General features: G+C 41.1%; 1 protein-coding gene across 1 annotated transcript; it reads left to right on the forward strand.

Annotated features, from left to right (window-relative positions):
* The first annotated feature begins 488 nt into the window (after positions 1-488).
* On the forward strand, positions 489-20,181 carry LOC114433234 (ras-specific guanine nucleotide-releasing factor 1-like). Its single transcript, XM_028401685.1, is given in 27 exon segments — positions 489-764; positions 4,915-5,021; positions 6,052-6,199; positions 6,979-7,071; positions 8,691-8,944; positions 9,055-9,134; positions 9,245-9,438; positions 9,662-9,771; positions 9,998-10,116; positions 10,275-10,435; positions 10,934-10,997; positions 11,295-11,437; positions 11,583-11,665; positions 12,129-12,377; positions 14,331-14,710; positions 15,200-15,321; positions 16,789-16,957; positions 17,406-17,512; positions 17,622-17,734; positions 18,002-18,062; positions 18,164-18,270; positions 18,402-18,486; positions 18,569-18,766; positions 19,124-19,203; positions 19,326-19,443; positions 19,588-19,656; positions 20,089-20,181. Coding segments are annotated over 27 exon segments (3,783 nt in total).
* Positions 20,182-20,989: the final 808 nt, after the last annotated feature.

Raw genomic sequence — 20,989 nt, forward strand, 5'->3', positions numbered from 1 at the left:
AAGATTCTCGACAGTGCAGAAGCTGGGTCTCTGTCTCTCTCCGAGTTTCTGTCCAAGGTGCTGAAATCCGCTGCCCAGGGGACAGGTCACGTGACTGCGCATCCTCCCTCTGAGAGGGCAGGATGTTGCAAGTGTGTGCTTGTGTGTGTGAGCGCGCGCATGTGTGTTGGTTATGCACGCGGGCTCTTCAGTCCTCATCATGAGCGATTGGGCACATGACGAAAGCTTTTCTGAGACGGTGTCGGGGTCTGCTGTAGTATGCTTGCAGCGTGGATAGAACAGCATAGCTGAATGCGTGACTGTGACTCTGTGCGCGCATCCATTCCTTCTTTCGCCGCTGCAAAACATTTGTGTTGCAAGTGGTGATGGGCACACAGGAGTGGGCTGCTGCCCACTAAGTCTGACTGTGTTTCGGAGGCGCTGAGGAAAAAAAGAACATGTAAGAATCCGCAGGCATTCCCGCAGATCCTTTCGGATTCACAGCCAAAATGCAGAAAGGGATGAGACTCAATGATGGCCATATCACCTATCTGGCTCTTTTGGCGAAGAAAGATGGAACGAGGCGAGGTTGCCTGAGTAAGAAGAGCTCAGACAACACAAAATGGCATTCAAAGTGGTTCGCTTTGTTGCAGAATATGCTGTTTTATTTCGAAAACGACTCCAGCTCACGCCCCTCCGGACTGTACCTGTTGGAGGGATGTGTGTGTGACAGAGCACCGTCACCCAAACCGTCTCTGTCAGCGAAGGAATGCTTAGAGAAGCAGGTAAGATGTAGGCTGAATGGGGAGAGCTCTGTAAAGTCTGGCTGATACTGTCAGGATAATCCGTCTCTGTGAAGGGGCGCACGCGTTAATGCAGTTTCTTCTGTGTCTCCTTGAAACTGGTTTTGTATCAGTTCATGACTTTAAAACCTCACGACATGCTGTACAGACGCAGCAGAACACAAAACACAGCTGGTGTTTTTTTCTTCTTCTAATCATCACGTAAACAATTTCCCAGTGATGCTTTTGCATTATAGTTCACTTGACGTTGATAGTTACGTAATGGCGTCATCCAAACTGATTGATTGTCTCGATTCTGCACTAAAATAAAAAAAAAAAAGCCTCACAGCCTTCCTCTAAGGTGTCTCACTGAATGCATGAAACACAGCAATTCACTGACTGAAGTTGGCAGGGTGTATGTAGCCTATAGTCCTGGGTGCAAACTTTCCAAACATCAATATGCATTATACAAAACATTGTTTTTATAATCACCCCTAACGCCCAGGATTAGCTGCACAAATGTGAGTTGACTAAAACTGCATCCAAACTTTGTAGGCTGCCATCTTGCAGAGGAGAGCCGTCCCTTCCCTGTCGCTTTGACGTATTGATTTAATTCCTCGTCTTGGTATTAATAGCATCCTACCTTGGCAACTGTGTGTCCCCGGTTTATAGCGGCTTGGTTCATTTGATAGCTCTCTCATTATCATGGGTTGTTAACGACAGCCATGAATGAAAACCCAGCGATCTCAGGCATGCTTTTGTTTCTCAGTACACCCCCCCCCCGTTCGTTTTAATTCATCTAGCACTTTTAGTGCCATGGATTATCATGTATGAGGGCTAAACAATTTTCACTTTGTTTTTATGCCAGTGACACAGACAGAAATAATCTCACTGAAAGCATAGTGAAACTGGCATTAGGGCTTATGGACGCCTGCTGCTACTGGAAGAACTGAATATGTTTTTCATATTTAAGAGTTAAAGAAGTGGTCAAGCTGCTGTGAGCTATGACTGCAGTCACCTTCTGAAATGTGCTCTGCCAGCTGCAGTCTCTTCCCCTGCAGCAGAGGAGAAGAAGGAAAGTTAAATAACAGTGACTGCTTTACCGTCTGCCCGTAATTATAATGTTTAAGGTAATGGTAGAATTTCACATTCATTTTTGGAAAATACAATTCAAATGCACATTACTGCCGAACGTTCTCATAAGAGTCCACAGCAGCAGATATTCATATTCAGACTCCCCCAAATTAAATGTTTATATTAAACAAACAAAAAACAAAAACAATACTTATAATATATATAGTATATATATATGGAAGTAAAATCTATTTTACCAGATAATCTTGTCTAAGAAGGGAGTGTGTAACATCCAAAAATCACATTCAACAAATGTTTGGCACATGTCATCATTATCAGGGATCTGCAGGGGCACTTTGAAACAGTCTAGAACACAACACTTTGTACTCATTTCAGATGCCATGCTACACTTCTTTTTTAATATCTAAGGTTGACAAAGCATAGATGCGAGCAGAGTAAAGACACTCCAGGTAACATCAACAGTTTGTTTCACCAAATCAGTACCTGGTACCGCTGTCCGTGGTGCTGAACTATGCTGAATTATGTTCCTCAGGCACTTTGCACTTTGTGGACACTCAGTAGTATCAGTGTCACCAAGGGGTGTCATACCATGACCGTTATCACATTTCTGATGACTTTTGCTTAGCTTTATAGAGTGACTATGAAAATGAACCTACTTATGACCACTTGTTGTTGTTGCTATACTTTGATGAAACCTATTCAGCGATGTTCTTTGTTTTCTTTAAAACCATGTCAGGACAAGAGACCTGTTCTGTTCTGGGGATGAAATATGTACTGAGTGACATCTACCATGACAGCTGTTCATGCAGGCTGCTCCAGTGAATTTATTTCAACAGTGAATTAAATGAATTTGAAAGCCTTCAATTAGCATAACACAGTCTTCTGTGCAGCACGTGTCCATTTACATAATATGTGTCAGGAATAAATTACCTCAGTTTTCTGCATGTATATAGAATTTGAACATGGATTTGCACAGATGTATGTATGTATGTTCATCTTGCGTGGGAACTGTAGTATGCAATCAATCACGGCCGTATGCGTCCACATCTACACATCTTGTGGGACTCCTCTCATCTTATGCCTTGAAGTCCGTGTTTAGCTCCCTGTGTCCTCCTGCATATGCCAATGTCGATCTATAAAACTGAGCGGCTCTACAGAAAAGGTGAAATGAGGACAGAGAGAGTAATCAATGTCCCAGGTGTCTGAGGGCATACAGATTTCCTTTTCACTTTCCCCCACTCAGGAAAAAAACAAAGAATGACACCAGAGTCAATAAGCAGACAGCAGAGGTTGTCAGATGCAATGCCACTGTACATTCCTGACATTGAACCTGTTACATGTATGGAGCAGCAGAAATCACATTTTTGTTGAGCACGTTAGTGGTGTGTGTGTGTGAGAGAGTGCTCGTACTGTATTTTGGTGTGTGGCAGAGCTGCAGTAGGAATGGCCAGGAGAATACTGGATCTTATCTGTGTGTGACAGGGAAAGGGGACAATGCAGCGAATAGATGCCAAGCCAACTGCCACCTTGCAGGGCTACAGCGCTTTTTATAGCCCTCACTCCTCAAAAAGGCAAAAGATCTTTCCCTCCCTCTCTGTCCGTCTCTCCATTCTCATTGTATTCTTTGGAGTGTTCTACTTTTTAAATGTTCTTATTCCCCATTTAGAAGGCAAGCTACGTTTAAGCCCACAGTTACTATGGCAACCCCTATTTGCATCTGAAAAAGTGCATTTGAAGGGGCCAACAAAATGTGCAACAACATGCTTTGGCATTGTGCTCCGTTTAGCAAGTACAGCAAATATCAGCATATGAGAAACAAGTGTGTGTGTGTGTTTTTTTGTTAAATAATAATGAATGAATGATATGTCATACAGTAACAAATTTTACACAATTATTTTAATAGTTTGTTTTGAAATGTGTGAAGTGCTAGTTTCATTTGTCTTTTTTAATTAAATAATGTTATTTATTTTTTTTAATTGAGTAGCTCAAGTGATGCTGTCAACATAGAATACTGTTTGGTTTGAGTGCTTCATTGTTAGAGGTTCCACAGACTCCACCACTGAAAGCAGCATCAGTGGTGGGAAAAAAAAGGCCGACACAATTTGACCGATTAACAGAATCAGTGTTAATCTGTCAAATTGTTGAAAGTATCCAGAGTTACCCAGAGGTTTAATTTGGAAGCCATCTTTATCACTGTCATTACAGTAAGTGTAATCTCTCATTTTAGCTGACATAAAATTGACTTATTGCAGACTACCCTCACTTACCACACATACTGTATCTGAGGCAAAAAATGTGGTGACGTGGAGTTATATATAGACGCCTAAAAGGCTTGACACACCAGCTCACAGGATGCGAGAGATGGGAAGCACATTATTGACAAAGGGCCTGTTCTGCTGCTCATCAGGAAATATGGAACATTACTCCTCTTCACAAATGATTTGCTCTTGGCATTTGGGAGAGATAAAAAAAATCCAATATATTGGATTTGTGGGGGTCTATTTACAATGCATCCATGTTATATAATTTGATGCATTTCTACTACAAATAGGCTGTCTGTGTTGTCAGTGCAGTGACCACCACTTTGTTGATTTGAAGAGTTTATCTCATAAGCCTATTACAAAACAATTCCACATGCATTTTCCATAATTGCCATAACTGAACCTTTAAGGCTGCTAGGTCACCGGAGGTAATTGGCAAGAGAGTTAAAAAAGGTGAGGACCTAGAGGATTGTGTTGCTAGAATGCACCTAAATCACTGGAACAAAGCAAAATAAAACTAAACAAAACACGGTGTCAGTCGAGAGGCCGCCGATTCAGAGGCGAGTTGCCAGGTTACAGACAGAATGCACAGGGGCTTTATAATGAATCTCTCAAGAAGTTTCCCTCAGGATCTCTCACCCACTCATTCACACACATGTCCATGGACGTGCATAGACATACAACTTAGGTTTAAATGATCAATGGTGACCTAAGTGAACATTCTAGCTAGGTCTTCTACTCATACATTTACTGGACAAATATTTGATTGTCTCTCTCTCTCTATGCTCCTTTTCCAGTATTACTTCACCGTCACGTTCAATCATGAAAACCAAAAGGCTCTGGAGCTACGCACAGAGGACGCCAAGGACTGTGATGAGTGGGTGGCTGCAATCACACAGGCCAGGTACCTCTCTCGCATGACCTCTCACCTACATACACACTTTCAGCTGCGCGGAGTGACAATCTTGCTGTGAAGTGGCTGCGTGTAAGTGTGTGCGCATGTCTATGTGGCATCAATGGATTTAATCGACCATTGAAAGACAACTTGCGTCATCGGAAATGATAAAAAAGTTGAAGCATCTGATGCTACGTTTTGTTATTGTTGTTAACCTTGTCATTGTTATTTGTATAACACATTCACTGGAACTGAAAATACTAGGATTGTATATACAGTAATTAGTATTAGTAGACAGCCATGCTATAGAAGATGCCTCTACATGTAACTACAAACCAATAAAAACAAATACATTCAGCATTATTATTAATACTAACATTGATTTATGGAATTTTACATGCATAATGAGTGATATGCCCCTTTAACACTCCGGTACAAAGTCAGGGTACTGGGTACCCTGGTAATGAAAGCCAAGTGATACCATCACTCTACGTCACCAGTATGCATTTGTATAGCAAAAGGTCAATTGATTGGACTCATTGATGATTAAATAGACTAGTGCTCACGCAGGCAGCTGCATGTACTGTACAGGCTAAAGTGGGTCTGTAATATTGTGATACACAGTAGGGCAATGAAGAATTTACATATCCACTGGTGCTTTTTTTAATGTCTTGTTGTTTTAAATAACTTTTTTTTAAGGTCAATAATCTGTTGATTATTGATGATGTTGATGATTGATGTTCAAACTAAATCAGTAGGCATCCCATGTAATAGTTATGGGCCTTTTTTTTTATATATGATGGTGGTTGTAATGCACAAAAACTGCTAATCCAGAAGCTGCTTTTATGCATGGTGTGCTAAGCCTGTGAGTATTTAAAGAATTGGTTGTGTAAGTGTACCCTCTCTGTGTGGATGTAAGGTCTGCAGTTTAAACATATGCTGATCAGAGGCCTACTCTGGCTTTGATAAATCTATGGTGAACCCATGAAACATGCGTTAATGAGGTGCTTACAATGTCTGTGCGTGTGTGTCTGTGTAGTTACAGGAACCTGGCTACAGAGCATGAGACCCTCATGCAGAAGTATCTTCATCTACTCCAAATAGTGGAGACGGAGAAAACGGTTGCCAAGCAACTTCGACAACAGATAGAGGATGGGGAAATCGAGATAGAGCGGCTAAAATCAGAGGTAACGTACCTCATAATTTCATGCTAGCAATACCTGTGTGTGTTTTGTCCTACAATATGATACGAAGTGTAGATGGAGGGAGAAACAATAAAGGAAAAAGCAGAGAATTTGGCAGAGAGGATAAAGACAGAAAGGGGTCACAGGGCAAGGGTCGCAAACCTAGTTTTCAAACCAGAATGCTGTGAGGTCATGGCGATCACCGTAGCCCGCATGGCCCTTGGGATGTCCTTGTTAAAGATTCTGCAGTACAGTTGAGTGTTTTCTGTCCTAATTATTCCATCTACACTAGATCAAATGCATCTCTCTTTAATGTGCTAATGGGTAGCTTCAATTGAATTGAATGTTTTCAATATGTATGAATCAGCTTTTGTTGTGCATGGAACTGCAGTCTGAACCAGAAAATGATCCTTTACTGTCTCACTTTTTATGGCTAAAGAGTGTCCTACAATAGTAATGGACTTTGTGTTGTTTTGCTAAATGTCAGTCCTTTATTAAAAGTTTGCTTATTCACATGCGGTGTATAATGTAACAGACTTGAATAAAATACAATAAAGGGCATTCTAACATGACAGGTACAGTTTCTCTGAACCAGCTAATGGGTAGTAACAAAGCTAAAAAAGGTAATTTAAAAAGCACTGAATAAGACATCAGTAATCACATTAGAATCATGCAGTGGAGGGAGAGAATATGAACCGACCATGATGACAACCACAGTCTTGGCTGTATTGTACTTATTTTATCCCACTCAGTCTGGTTGTGTTCAAATTGTTGAATTTCAGATTGCTGGACTCCTAAAGGACAACGAAAAAATACAGTCAAATCCAGAGGTGCCACCTAGTGAGGATGACACAGAAATCAAGAAGATCAAAAAGGTGAGATCGGTCTGCAGACTTTGTGCAGCTGATTTTTTTTTATTATTATTACTTTAAATTAAGTAATAAAAAGGGGGAGTGTAAAATGGGGAAGGATTAGACAAAGATCTGTTTCAGCAGGAATACATGTAGTCTGTGGAACAGATTTTTTAAAACCGACATCATCTCTGGGTACCTGCAGGTTTTATTTTTAATCTTCAATTTATTCAGGGAAGCTCACACTCACATTTCCAGCAGGGTGCTTTTTGTTCATAACAGCCACCGGCTTCTTCTGTCTTCAGTTTCACTAAAGCAACTGCCAGAAATAAATCTGGTTAGTTTGGAGGGTTTACCACAATGATGATTCACCTGATTGCATACCTGACAGATGCCCCCGTTTTTAGGGGGTTTCTCTACGGTATATTGTAATGTGCACCTGATCCATATAATTGTACTTGTTGCCAGATCCTGTATAAAACACACATGAATAATTTAAATACAAGTGTCCCCGCAAACTGGCAACCCACACCCTGACGTAAGGAGCCAGGTATGTAAAAGTTAGCTAACATAGTTAAGAGTTTAAATCGGCAGCCTGTCTGTAAACAGACACTTACACCTGTAAACCTAAAGCAGGGCGTTCATACTGGGCGCCCTCTTTTCTGGTCAGTAGTCATATGACTGCTAATAAACGCTAAAAGTTGGCAGGATGTCAACATTAGCATACCGCTACTAGCTTCTCTATACCGAGTAAACAGCTAGCGCCCCCAGCTGCACCCCCCAAAAAAACAGTCAACAAAAAACTACGGAAGCTGTTGCATTCACATGAGTGAAAAATAAATCCTGTTTTTATGAGAAAAATTCTGTTTAAACGGAAAATAATTTCTGTTTTTATGTCAACAAAAAGCTTTATTATTATGTTCAATCCAAAAAGAAGGTTGCATTGAAGACTTGTTCATTGAATCAACAATGTCCCATCTGTTCGTATTTTTTTCTACATAAAAAACAGAATTTATTTATTTATTATTTTTTACTCCAGTAAATGCAATACATTTTCATATAAATCTGCCATAACTCATGCTTTGTGGTCATTAAGGGCAACAAAAACAATTTATTAATCTTCACTTTTATTAATCTTAATTTAAGTGGCAAACAAGCTGGTAAATGCTTCATCACTAGCTAGGTTCTGTCTACATTCATGTGTCTGTAGGTGGGTGTTGTAGTGCAACAGCTGTGTGCTTTAACTGAAATCCACACAGTGAGCAAAGACAGCAAACCAAGATTATCAGCAAAAAGATGCTGAGTGATAAATCTCTCTTGTTGATATTGTTAAAATATTGCTTGCAGCCACTGTGCTATCTGCAAGGCGCACTTACACAACATGGATGTGTGATCAGTAGGCTACATGTTGTTTTAACCTAGTGCTAATTATTCAGTAAACTGCATTCTCCACAATTATGTGTATTATGATTATCAGTTGTCCTGTGTAGTTAGTAAAAAGAATGCCTCGACTATGTTACTAATAAATAGAGACCTCAGCACATCATAGTATTGGTATCATGCTTCCAGTATATCATACCTTCCATTGCATGCACACAATAGGACCTAGCTTAACCTTTGTGTGAAACATGTTATTATTACAGGTTCAGAGTTTTCTGCGAGGCTGGATTTGCCGCAGGAAGTGGAAAACCATCATCCAGGACTACATTCGTTCACCCCATGCTGAAAGCATGAGGAAAAGGAACCAGGTGGTATTTAGCATGCTGGAGGCCGAGGCCGAGTACGTCCAGCAGCTCCACATCCTTGTCAACAACTTCCTGCGGCCACTCCGCATGGCAGCGAGCTCTAAGAAACCCCCTATCACCCACGATGACGTCAGCAGCATTTTCCTCAACAGGTGGCTGATGGTGTGACTGGTTGTGAAAGTAGTGTGACTGCCAACAGTTATGAACAACAGAAGGAGAAACAGTAGCTCATGACCACCATTTTGCTTATTTGTCTTAACAGTGAGACCATCATGTTCCTCCACCAGATCTTCTACCAGGGACTAAAGGCCAGGATAGCTAGCTGGCCAACACTTGTGCTGGGTAAGAGCTTGTGTCTGGTAGTATTTTTACAAATAAAGAGCAATTGATCTTTGGTTGTTTTGTGGTTGATATATCTGATAAGCATCAACTTTGTTGCCTTTCATTTTTAGCCGACCTGTTTGACATCTTGCTGCCCATGTTGAACATCTACCAAGAGTTTGTGAGGAACCACCAGTACAGCCTGCAGATCCTGGCCCACTGCAAGCAGAACAGAGACTTCGACAAGCTGCTCAAGCAGTACGAGACAAAACCCGACTGTGAGGAGAGGACACTGGAGACCTTCCTTACTTACCCAATGTTTCAGGTATTACTCTGGTGTTACTGCAAAGACATTAGATGTGGTTGTGTGTCCTGTAATGTACACATATCTACCTTCAAATTCATACATTTTTATGAATTGTATCATTTACTTCATGAACCAACTCATACCCAATCCTTGGCCATTCATGGTCAGTCAAGGTGCTTGACGCTGCTTTCAGCAAATATTTAAATCCCTTGAAGCAAACATGTCTCTCCCTCTTGTCCAGATCCCTCGTTACATCCTGACGTTACATGAGTTGCTGGCTCACACTCCCCACGAGCATGTGGAGAGAAACAGTTTGGATTACGCCAAGTCCAAACTGGAGGAACTTTCCAGGTATTAGAATGTAGTGTACATGATGTAAATGTGAAATTGATCTGAGTCACAGTGTGAACTTTAAACCAAAACAAACATGTTTTTGTATTCAATGTTATTTTTATGATTGTACAGTGGTGATGATGGGCCAAAATTTCAAACAATTGGTGAAATTCATTCAGGCAAAACCAAAGAACACTCAACTTTAAATGTGAAGTACATGAATTCATCGGTGCTGTCTTTGTAGAATCATGCATGACGAGGTGAGCGAGACGGAGAACATCAGGAAAAACCTAGCCATCGAGCGGATGATTGTGGAGGGTTGTGAAGTGCTGCTTGACACAAGCCAGACATTTGTTAGACAAGGTGATGTGCACAGAAAGACGACACTATTTTAAAAAAATACTGCTATATATTTTAAGTGTTTGTGATCGTTATATTGAAGAAAAACATGTTTTTTAACTGTACATCCTTGATGACTTAATGATAAACTTTAAGCTTTGCTCTTGTTTGTGACACCATAGGTTCTCTGATCCAGGTGCCAATGAGCGAAAAGGGGAAGATAACGAGAGGCCGACTGGGTTCTCTGTCTCTGAAGAAGGAAGGCGAGAGGCAGTGTTTCCTCTTCTCCAAACATCTCATCATCTGTACCAGAGGCTCTGGAGGAAAGCTTCACATCACTAAGGTCTGACAGCATTGCAATTTAGATGGAATAAACCAAGATCATGTGGTTAAGATGGAGATATTTTGCCATGTGCAAGCCATGATTTACATTGTACAGACACCGGATTATTGCCAGATTTATGAGATCACAAATAACCACTTTTAACTGGGACCAGATGATGTAGGAGCAAAATTTGCTGCAACGGTACTTACTAAAGAACCAGTAAGTTAACACATATTGATTTAAAAGGAAATTTACCTGACTCATTTAGTGGATGAGACATGGCCATTCACTGGTGCATTCATAGCAGCCATCTGTTAAACAGCAGACGATAAAATGTTGTGGTTTGATCAGAATCAAGTATTCAACACAGCCGTGTTAGATAATCTAACTGGATGATATCACAGGGTGTGTAAGCAACTACAGTAACAATGTTATCCAGAGAGGATGGCTTTGATGTTATGTACCTGAAATAAATACCTGTTAGCTGGTAACATGTGACCTTTTTCCCTGTTACAGAATGGAGTGGTGTCTCTCATAGACTGCACTCTGATGGAGGAGCCAGAGGGGACGGACGATGAGTGTAAGATACTATGTGTTGTAATGTGTACTATATGTAGTAGCTGAAACACAGCTTTTCAGTCATTGTAGTTCCCAAACTAAAGTCAACTATTTGGCAGCAGCTCACAGCAACCTGCCTGCTGTGAGCTGTAACAGCCAGGGATTCAACTAATCTGTGCAAAGTGTGTTTTCCACTTCACCAACATAATGAAGTTGCAACACTAGAAGAGTAGCTAAGCTGATATTTTCATAATGTCTGCTGTCAGAATGTAGTTTCCTTTCATGTTTAAATGAAGGTTGTTGAATTTGTGTTGTGCAGCCAAAGGGGAGAGGAGTGGTCAGGACACAGAACACCTGGACTTTAAAGTGATGGTGGAGCCCAAAGACTGCCAGCCTTACACTGTCATCCTGGTGGCTTCCTCTCGACAGGAGAAGTCAGCATGGACAAGTGATATCAGTCAAGTATGTCACTGAACACAGCTTTTGGGGCTGAGTTATTACAATATATAAGTGAGAATCAAACTCTAGACATCAGTCATAAAAAGACCATACATCTGGATCAGTTTTAGTTCTGAATCATTCTGTGTCTGTCTCTATGTCTCTACAGTGTATTGACAACATCCGCTGCAATGGCCTGATGATGAACGCCTTCGAGGAAAACAGCAAAGTCACCGTGCCACAGATGATTAAGTGAGAGTCCAGCACCAAGCAGTACACATACATTATACATGCACAGAGACTGGCATCTGCAACGTAATATGTGACAAACACTTAAAAAAGTTCATGCACAAAGGGTACACAAACATACACTGCTATCCTTCTAAGAACATGGAGTTATATTCTTTTAATGCCTTATCACACTTATCTTATGCCTAATGCTAACATTAGTAGGAGCGTGCATGCCACTACCAGAAAATTTTGTGTCAACTTAATGCTTGTGTATGAGGCCATATACAAGGTGGAATGCATTCAGCAAATTAGACTTCTTTGATGCTTCCAGCGGCGTAATAAATACAGCAATGTTAAAGCTGCCAGCCCACACATGACCCACACATGACCTGGAAAATCTTCCTACTAGAGGGGGGACTGCATAAGTAGTTAGAGCTAAACCCTTTTGAGTAACATTCCTAATCTCAACTGAACTCCAACGCAGGTCAGACACCAGCTTATACTGCGATGATGTTGACATTCGCTTCAGCAAGATGATGAACTCCTGCAAGGTGCTGCAGATCCGCTATGCCAGCGTAGAGCGCTTGTTGGAGAGGCTGACCGACTTGCGCTTCCTCTCCATTGACTTCCTGAACACCTTCCTCCATTCTTACCGTGTCTTCACCAGAGCTGATGTAGTGCTGGACAAGCTCATCACCATCTACAAGAAGCCCATCAGTGCCATCCCTGCACGGTAAGTGACTCGATACATAGAGGTGTAATCAGGAATTCCAAGAACTTATTAACCACTTTTTAGTGATGGACAAGTCTTGTTATGATATCTATATCTATATTTTGTCTTTACAACATACTTTTTATATGGATTTTCTTTGTTCTCTGGATCTTGGGGAAAGTCTGCTTTTTCAGACTCAGTTACAGTAGGGATAAGCGAATCAGTATTGATCGGTATTGATCAGAACTGCCTGAATCCACTGATGGGGGCCCTGTTTGTTTGTTTTTATTATTAACTACTTGTTGCTTAAAGGACAGTGCTGCTGTCTTTTGGCTTGAGTTAACTGGTTTTAGTTTTACATTTGTCTTGATGCTTGAGTTGTGTTTTAATAAGGCTAAGCTTAGCTAATCATCTTTTGTCTGTATCCAACTTTTTTTTAAGTGAACCTGATCAGAAAAGTGTCATGTGTCAGGATGGGTCTTGAACCTCACATGTCAAGCCAACTTTGATTTCTGTACTCTTGATTAAGTCCTTTTTATTAGCCCTGTTACCCTATTGCCAGTGCTTATCTTTGGACACAGTTACTACGTATTTTTAGTAAACTACTACCTAAAGTATTTAGGTGCCAACTTGTGAACAAAGTTTGAGATTCACACATTATCTCTTGAGGATGCAGCAACAGTGTAGTGGTGCAGTGAAGAAGTTCCCCGCTGTCTGCATTAGTCTGTGCTCTCATGTGGACTGTCTGCGAACAGCCCGTCATGCTATCATATCTTGTCCAGGTGAGAAGGGACTGGAGAGGAGGCAGAGAGAGGTCACAGAAACACCTCTTCTGTCCACCATCACAGTTAATTGGGTCTTGCATCCACCCACCTCTCCCTAACCCCTCCTCTTATTTCTCATTCTTCTCTTTAGCCTTTTCCATTCTCTCGCTTTTATTTTTCTTTCCACAAGTCTGACCATCCCTCTCTCTGCTGTGCTGTCACCATAGCAACCCTTTACTCTGCTGCAGGACCCCACCCTCTCCTTCTCTCCCTGTCTTCTCCCTCCCTTTCTCTCTTCTCTCACCCTTTCTCCCATCATCTGCAGCGGCTCTACGGTATTAAATATTGATGGTGGTGTTTTGCACCCACACCCTGCTCGCCTCTCCTCTTCTCTCTTTTTTGCCTCTTTTTTTGTCAAACTCTTCTCTTGTCTCCTGCTTGAAATTATTTTTTATAGCCTTAACTCTTTTCTTCTTTACTTGTGTCCTCCTATGACTGTCCATTTTTTTTAATCTCGCCAAATTTTGCTCCTCTCCTTTCTTAACTATTTTGAGAATTTAAGCAAGGAGACACAACATGGCTGCAACTAACACAATACAGGGCTTGAGGCTTCCCATTCGCCCACTCCCAGCCAGCAGCCTTCGCTGTGGTGGAATCCATATCCAATGTGTTGCTCCTCTCTCGGCCCCTCCCTTACTGTATCACTGTTTTCGCCCCTGCTTTCATTTATTTATTTATTTATTTACAAGGCACCTCTGTCTCTTTCTCCCACTTTCTTTCTCTGTCTCTTTCTGACTCCCATTTTCTCTCTTGTTTCTCTCTCCCTGTGTCTCTGTGGGCCTCCCCTGGGCTGGTTGCTGTTGGCAGCACCCGTGCCTCCCACTCTGTCACTTGACATGCTATTTATAGGCCTTCAGAGGGGGTGGCTCTCAGTGCAAGGAGGATGCTGTCTTAAACAATGTAGCTTAAATAAAAGAGGCAGGAGCTCCCGAAGAGCCCTGTGGTTAATGTGTTCCCTCTCTGCTTCTGTGTACAGACACTGAGTGAACCATGCAACCCCATTATCAGCATTTCTCCCCTTTCCATTTTCTCCTATGCAGTCCTGAAGTTTTTTTTACCCAAGATCCAAAGATCCAAGAAAGAGTTGCGTTTTAGTACAAAAATCCTTAACGTCTTTTCTACATATTCTTTTCTCTTTCATTTCCTGCAGTTCTTTGGAGCTTTTCTTTGCTAGCAGTCAGAACAACAAACTCCTCTACGGTGAGCCACCCACATCTCCACGTGCAAGCCGCAAGTTTTCTTCCCCTCCTCCACTCTCCATCACCAAGACGTCTTCTCCTAACCGTCGCCGCAAACTTTCACTCAACATCCCCATCATCACAGGGGGCAAAGCCCTGGACCTGGCTGCACTCAGCTGTTCCCCTAATGGCTATGCAAGCATGCACTCCACCATGTCACCCTTCAGTAAGACCACCCTCGACATCAGCAAGCTCTACGTGTCTAGCACCATGGCCAGCAAAATCTCAGATGAAGGAGAACCCAAATCCGAAGGCAAGGCTGAAGAGTCTGTTCTCAGCAAGCAAGGTTAGAGCCACTGGCTTTATAATTTTGATGAGTTTTAATGAACCTGACATCTATTCTGTTGGCAGTGCTACAAGCTTTACAGTCCCACTGTTACACTCACATCTTCTCTGTATTCCGTTGAGGCGTAGAGCTTTTTGTTTAAGTGTTACTGGTGTAAGTTTGTGTGTGTAAGAGGCCTAAAGGGAAAACTAATTATCTTTTAGCTTAAAAAGAGAATCCTTTGGGATTTGTACTGAAAAAGAGCAGCCAACAAGTCTCTAGTAGGAAATGTGTCTGTAAATGTGTTTTTTAGCTTAAGATCCAAATGTCATTTTTGATAACAATGTAACACAATTCAACAGATGATAAACACTGAGTCATAAATATTCATGTTTCTTTTAGACTGCATGGTCACATTTTCTTTTCTTTTCATTTCCAGTCCTGTCTATGAGAATACGAATGCATTTGCAGTTCTTTGTAGTCTTTTTTTGACTGTAAAATATTCTCTGTGTTCAGACCTCTCTGTACGAGAGGAATGCGATGAAGACCCAAGCCAGAGTGACGAAGCAGAAGCTGAAATGTCTCCTCCCAAGTCACCATCAACACCAAAAAACGTCAAGTCAAAAAACTCTGGTACAGTATGGCAGTTTTCACATCTGACATAAGCTGTTAAAGCTTTTTATGTCTGAAGCCTCTACTACTGGCTGGTACTCCTAGCCTACCAGTTAAGAAAACAAATGAGTTGGCAAGATAGTGAGAATTGGTATATTAGTTTTTAGTGATACTGACTAACGTACATGCCAGTAGAGTGTGTCGATATCAATAATGATACATGATGGAAAATTAGCAGATCCAGTGTTCATGTTATATCCTCCATGACCACTGTTTTTTTCCAACTGACAGATAACTTGTGTTCAGAGAACCAGACAAAATTAAATAAAGACATAGATCAGTGGAATAAAATGAAATTTGAAGAGAGCAAATACAGTTAAAGGACCTGGAGCTGAATTAGCACATACACTAACAAGTTATTTGCTGTCTGTTTGAGTGTCAGAAGGCCCCCTAAAGAATTATTTACCGAAAAGTAATCAACACAGCCTTCATCAGTATTGATAATGTGAAGATTCTCATAGTGGGATTTGGCAAGCTTAACTTTTATACCCTCTTTGTGAAACCTGTCCGAAAGTGTAAAAATGGAATATTGCATGGTCTATTACAGTATATAAAGAAACTGCTGGGTAAGCAATGCCACATAAAGTTACAGTCTCCTATTGTAGCTTCATATTTATTGTTGGGAATAGCACCAATCTACTCATTTTACTGAATAATAAACTTTAAAATGTTTGAAACAGGTAATTTTCTACATTCTAAATCAGGCTTTTCATGTTAATATGTTCATATCAAAGAAACATGAATGCTGCATAGCCAGATTCTGTATGTAAGAACCATTAGAAAAAAGAACAATTCATAGTTATATATACATTTATAGCTACAGAAGACTTGTAGCAAACTTTTTTTTCTGGAAATGTCAGGCGTAGCTATAGCCATATAAGGTCTTGATAAAAAGCCACCCACAGACTCCTGGCCCTCCCCGTACTGCACAGAGAGGGAGCATCCACCCCGTAGGTAGTCAGGCACAATTCATCCCCAGTGTGTTCTCTTCCCACGGTGTTGGATACAAGGGAAGCCAGTGCCTTGTGTGAGTAGGTGGAAGGAAACCTTGTACCTTAGCAACGATGTGCGTGTTCTTCTATACCGCCCCCGGCTTAACGGAGGAAGGCAGGGAAGAAGGGAGGAAGGCAGGGAGGCAGAGGAGCAGACACGGTGGAGTGCACACCGTCACTGTTACAAGCTGCAGGACACACTGTGCTGCTGGCCTGTTTAAGCTCTCTGTTGCCCTCTGCTGGCCAGTATCTTAGTTTGAATACAAATGTGGTACTGTAACCTATGACACAGATGGAGTCAGATCCATTTTTACCCCAGCTTACCCAGTACAGGGTCTCTTAAATTACATAAAATTAACTCAGTGAAAGTGCCCTTTGAGTTATTTTTTATGTAATTATGACTTTTATTTCATTGTTCGTTTTGTATTTCCTCTTTTAGAGTTTTCCCTGTTTTCTTTCAACAATGGCATGGTGGTGTCATCTTGCCGGGAGCTGGACAATAACCGCAGTGCCCTTTCTGCCGCCTCAGCCTTCGCCATTGCTACTGCTGGTGCTAACGAGGGCACGCCAACCAAGGAGAAGTACCGTCGTATGTCCCTTGCCAGCACAGGTTAGCCACACGTACCTTTACCTCTCGAGAGGTAAAAGAACTATGATCTGGTTACAGAAACAGTACCTAAACTGACAAAAAGCTCAAATAACCGTTGGCTTTGGACAAAGTTAGGTTAGGTTGAATTTAGTATCCACATTTCTGTGGAAAAGACACAAAGACTGATCAACTAACAATTTCGGTCCAAAGAATGTGTGGTTTAGTATCTTTTAAACCACCTGGGGGCCCCAAATAAACTGCATATCACTGTGAATCTGCCCTTTAGTTTATGTCCTCTGTAACATCTGTGTTTGAACTGGTTTATGGTCAGAACTTCCATGGTTTCATTTTCATAATTATTGTTTAATTATTGTGTGTAAGCAAATTGTTAGTGGTGTCGTGGTGCTACATCACACAGGTTGTTGCTATTGGAATACAGTTTCTGTGTCTTTATTAAACCTGGTTCCAGGTTTTCCTACAGACCAGAGGAATGGGGACAAAGAGTTTGTTATCAGAAGAGCTGCCACAAACAGAGTCTTGAATGTGCTGCGTCACTGGGTCTCCAAACACTCACAGGTAGAGTTCACTTCACCTTTTTGGGTATCTGTCTTGTCTTTTTACATCTTTATAGGAAAAAACAACACCTCTATAATGACATTTTTGTTGTTTCTGTGTGGGTCCTCAGGACTTTGAGCTGAACACAGAGCTGAAGTTGCGAGTAATTGGCTTCCTGGAGGAGGTGATGCATGACCCAGAGCTACTGACACAGGAAAGAAAGGCAGCTGCTAATATTATAAGGTTGGTTTCCAGTCATTGGTGCTTGATTGCACATACAGTCCTTTATGTAATTTTGCAGCCATTTTAATGCAATTGATACAACGTGGCACAACTGGAATAAAAATCCCAGTTTTATGTGAGACCTAACTTTATTTTCACCATACACTGTCAACCATTACCACAGAACACAAAAAGTGAATATACACAGTGAACCAGGTCAGTTTGAACCCCTTAAGATCAGAGCTGACAAAACTGTCAAATAATGGCACCTCTGTCTCCTGTATCCAGGACTCTGACTCAGGAGGACCCTGGAGACAACCAGGTCACCATTGAAGAAATCACACAAATGGTAAGACTGCAATTCTGCTTTCAGAATAAAAGCCCTCTTTTTGATAAAACTCATTATGCTGTTGCTGTAATTGTAATAATGCATCATGTATCTACATTCAGGCAATGGAAGAGTGTAAGACTGAACCATTTGAGAGCCATTCAGCCTTGGAGATAGCTGAACAGCTCACAATGCTGGACCACCTGGTCTTCAAGGTCATCCCATATGAGTGAGTGCACACACATGTATGTATACATTCACACACAGAAACACACGGCCACACTGAAACATGAAAAGGATGAAGGCTGGGTAGGAGGGCAGAGGGAGGCACGCTTTAAAAATGTTTTTCTTTCTTTACAGGGAATTCTTTGGTCAAGGCTGGATGAAGAACGACAAAAATGAGAGAACACCGTACATAATGAAAACAACCAAGCATTTCAATGAAGTATGTGTTTACTCTGGTATCAAGGGTAGCTCTGTAGATAGATATGGATTCATATCACCATTTATGTTCCTCCTCTTTTCAGATCAGCAACAGGATTGCCACAGAGATCCTGCAGTGGGATGATGTCAACATGCGCGTAGCAGTGATTGAGAAATGGGTGGCAGTGGCGGACATTTGCCGGTGCCTACACAACTACAATGCAGTGCTTGAGATCACTTCCTCTCTGAACCGCAGCTCCATCTTCCGCCTCAAGAAGACCTGGCTCAAAGTCTCTAAGCAGGTAGCACTCATTGCATTAATGTAAGGTCAAGAGTTGCCTTAAGCTAAGCTAAGCTAAGCATATTGCTCTCCTGGTCTCATCGTCATACACGGTGAACAAATTGATATACTCATCTCAACTCTTGACAAGAGCAGTGGTGTTACACTTTTCCCTCGCCTTTTTTCCCTGCCACAGTACACAGTGTCGTCTTTACCGTTTCATCGAACATGAAGTACCCTTGTTAATAGAACATAATGAACGGACAACTCTAGAAAAATATGATTATGTCATTTTAAAATAGCATTGTCCTCAATTCACAAATTGTGTCTTTCAGTAACAACAATGGTGGGTTTTGTGTTGTTATTCTTATTATTTTAGACAAAGACTGTGATCGACAAGTTACAGAAGCTGGTGTCATCAGAGGGCCGGTTCAAAAACCTGAGAGAGGCTCTGAAGAAGTAAGCAAATGGAATTTTTCAATTTCCTACTTTACTACTTTGTATTAACAGCTTTGCATTCCTCTTTGTGTTCATTTTTCTATGAGCATGTCAATAATTGATGTCTCTCTGGGACTCCTCAGCTGTGACCCTCCCTGCGTTCCCTACCTGGGGATGTACCTGACTGACCTGGCCTTCATTGAGGAGGGAACACCCAACTACACTGAGGACAACCTGGTCAACTTCTCCAAGATGAGAATGGTAAAAAATGTGTTGTTGGATTTACTGTACAGTTTTCTTTTAAATCTACCGGTTTCCTATACACCTCAGTGTGCTGTGCATCTAGGACAGCATTTGTCTCTGATTTGCTATTAAAGGTTCACTACTTTCATCATTTTTCTCCAGATATCTCACATTATCAGAGAGATACGGCAGTTTCAGCAAACAGCCTATAAGATTGATTATCAACCAAAGGTGAGTTTATGTTACGTATGTATTGTGTTATACTGTAAATTTTGTACTTTACGTACAGTCTTTAAATGACTGTTTTGTTTTGACTAGTATTGCTGCAGTGTATCAGCTTATTTGCTTGGTACCTGCCCATTTAACCTACTAATAAAAATGAATGTTATCTCTACCAGATTGCAGTATCTATGGTATCCTCATCAGACTTAAGTTTAAAGAAACGTTCTGTTTTTAGATAAAATCACATGTTGGTTGCTCAACTGTGATTGTTATTTGTCATACAAAGTCCCAGATTCTACACACTCCTACTCTACTTCTTACAAACTAAACATCAGCAATTTCATTATATCAGCCTGTAGACGCTATTTTTGTGCCAAAAAGACCAATATGACTTACTGATGCTGAACAGTCTGTGTTGACTTGTGTTCTTTGTTGCTCCAGGCGGCAAAATACTTGCTGGACAGCAGCACAGTCCTGGATGAGGAGAGCCTGTATGAAGCGTCTCTGAGAATCGAGCCCAAAACTTCATCATGAAGTGGCTCTTTCTCACTTTGCCCTCATATGGAGTGTACAGAAACAATATATCAAAATGTACATTTACTATTATTTGTTTTAGACACAGTAGGCTGTGCCCTTCTAGTATATGTTCCCCAACGGACTGGTTATGTATAATCGTTACTAGAGACTGAGTAGAAGCCCACAGTGGCTTTATTTCTATACTAACAGAGTATTTATATGTTATTTATTGTCTTAAAGTTATTTTAAGCCACTGACTAAACAGATAAGAGAGTATAAAGGTTTATTCTAATGGGAATGTGCAGTGTTTAAAAGGCTCCTTACTTATAAAGATGGGTGCATTTGACGCATGATAATCAACTCCCACTTTTTACTTGGACGTTTAAGTCAAAAAAGAACTGCAGTTATAAAATGAGCCACTCAAAGTTAAAAAGTAATATACATATCTACTTACTCACATCATGGTGAATACCTCATTTGAATCCTAACAATAAAAAAATGTTCATTGTGTCAAAAATGCAGTTTAACTTCATGAGAAGGATTTAAACTTTACGGAGAAAGTGAAAAGTGGGACGGCCTGAGTGGCTGAGGTTGAATCCTGTGCTCTAATGTTCAATGTAGCTGCTGAATGTCAAAGAGTTTTCAGGTCAGGCTGACACACCTTCTGATTTGTAATCACATCTGTTTTTAGGTTGCAGATAGAAGTTTTTATGCTTTGCTCATTATTACCACTTTATTCCCCTGGTGGGCAACATGATGTATATACACTGTAAGCACCGGGCAATGTATGTAGCAGATGTAACCAATATCGAGCCACTTCAGGAAG

This window comes from Parambassis ranga, chromosome 3 (genome assembly GCF_900634625.1).
Source record: "Parambassis ranga chromosome 3, fParRan2.1, whole genome shotgun sequence".
NCBI lineage: Eukaryota > Metazoa > Chordata > Actinopteri > Ambassidae > Parambassis > Parambassis ranga.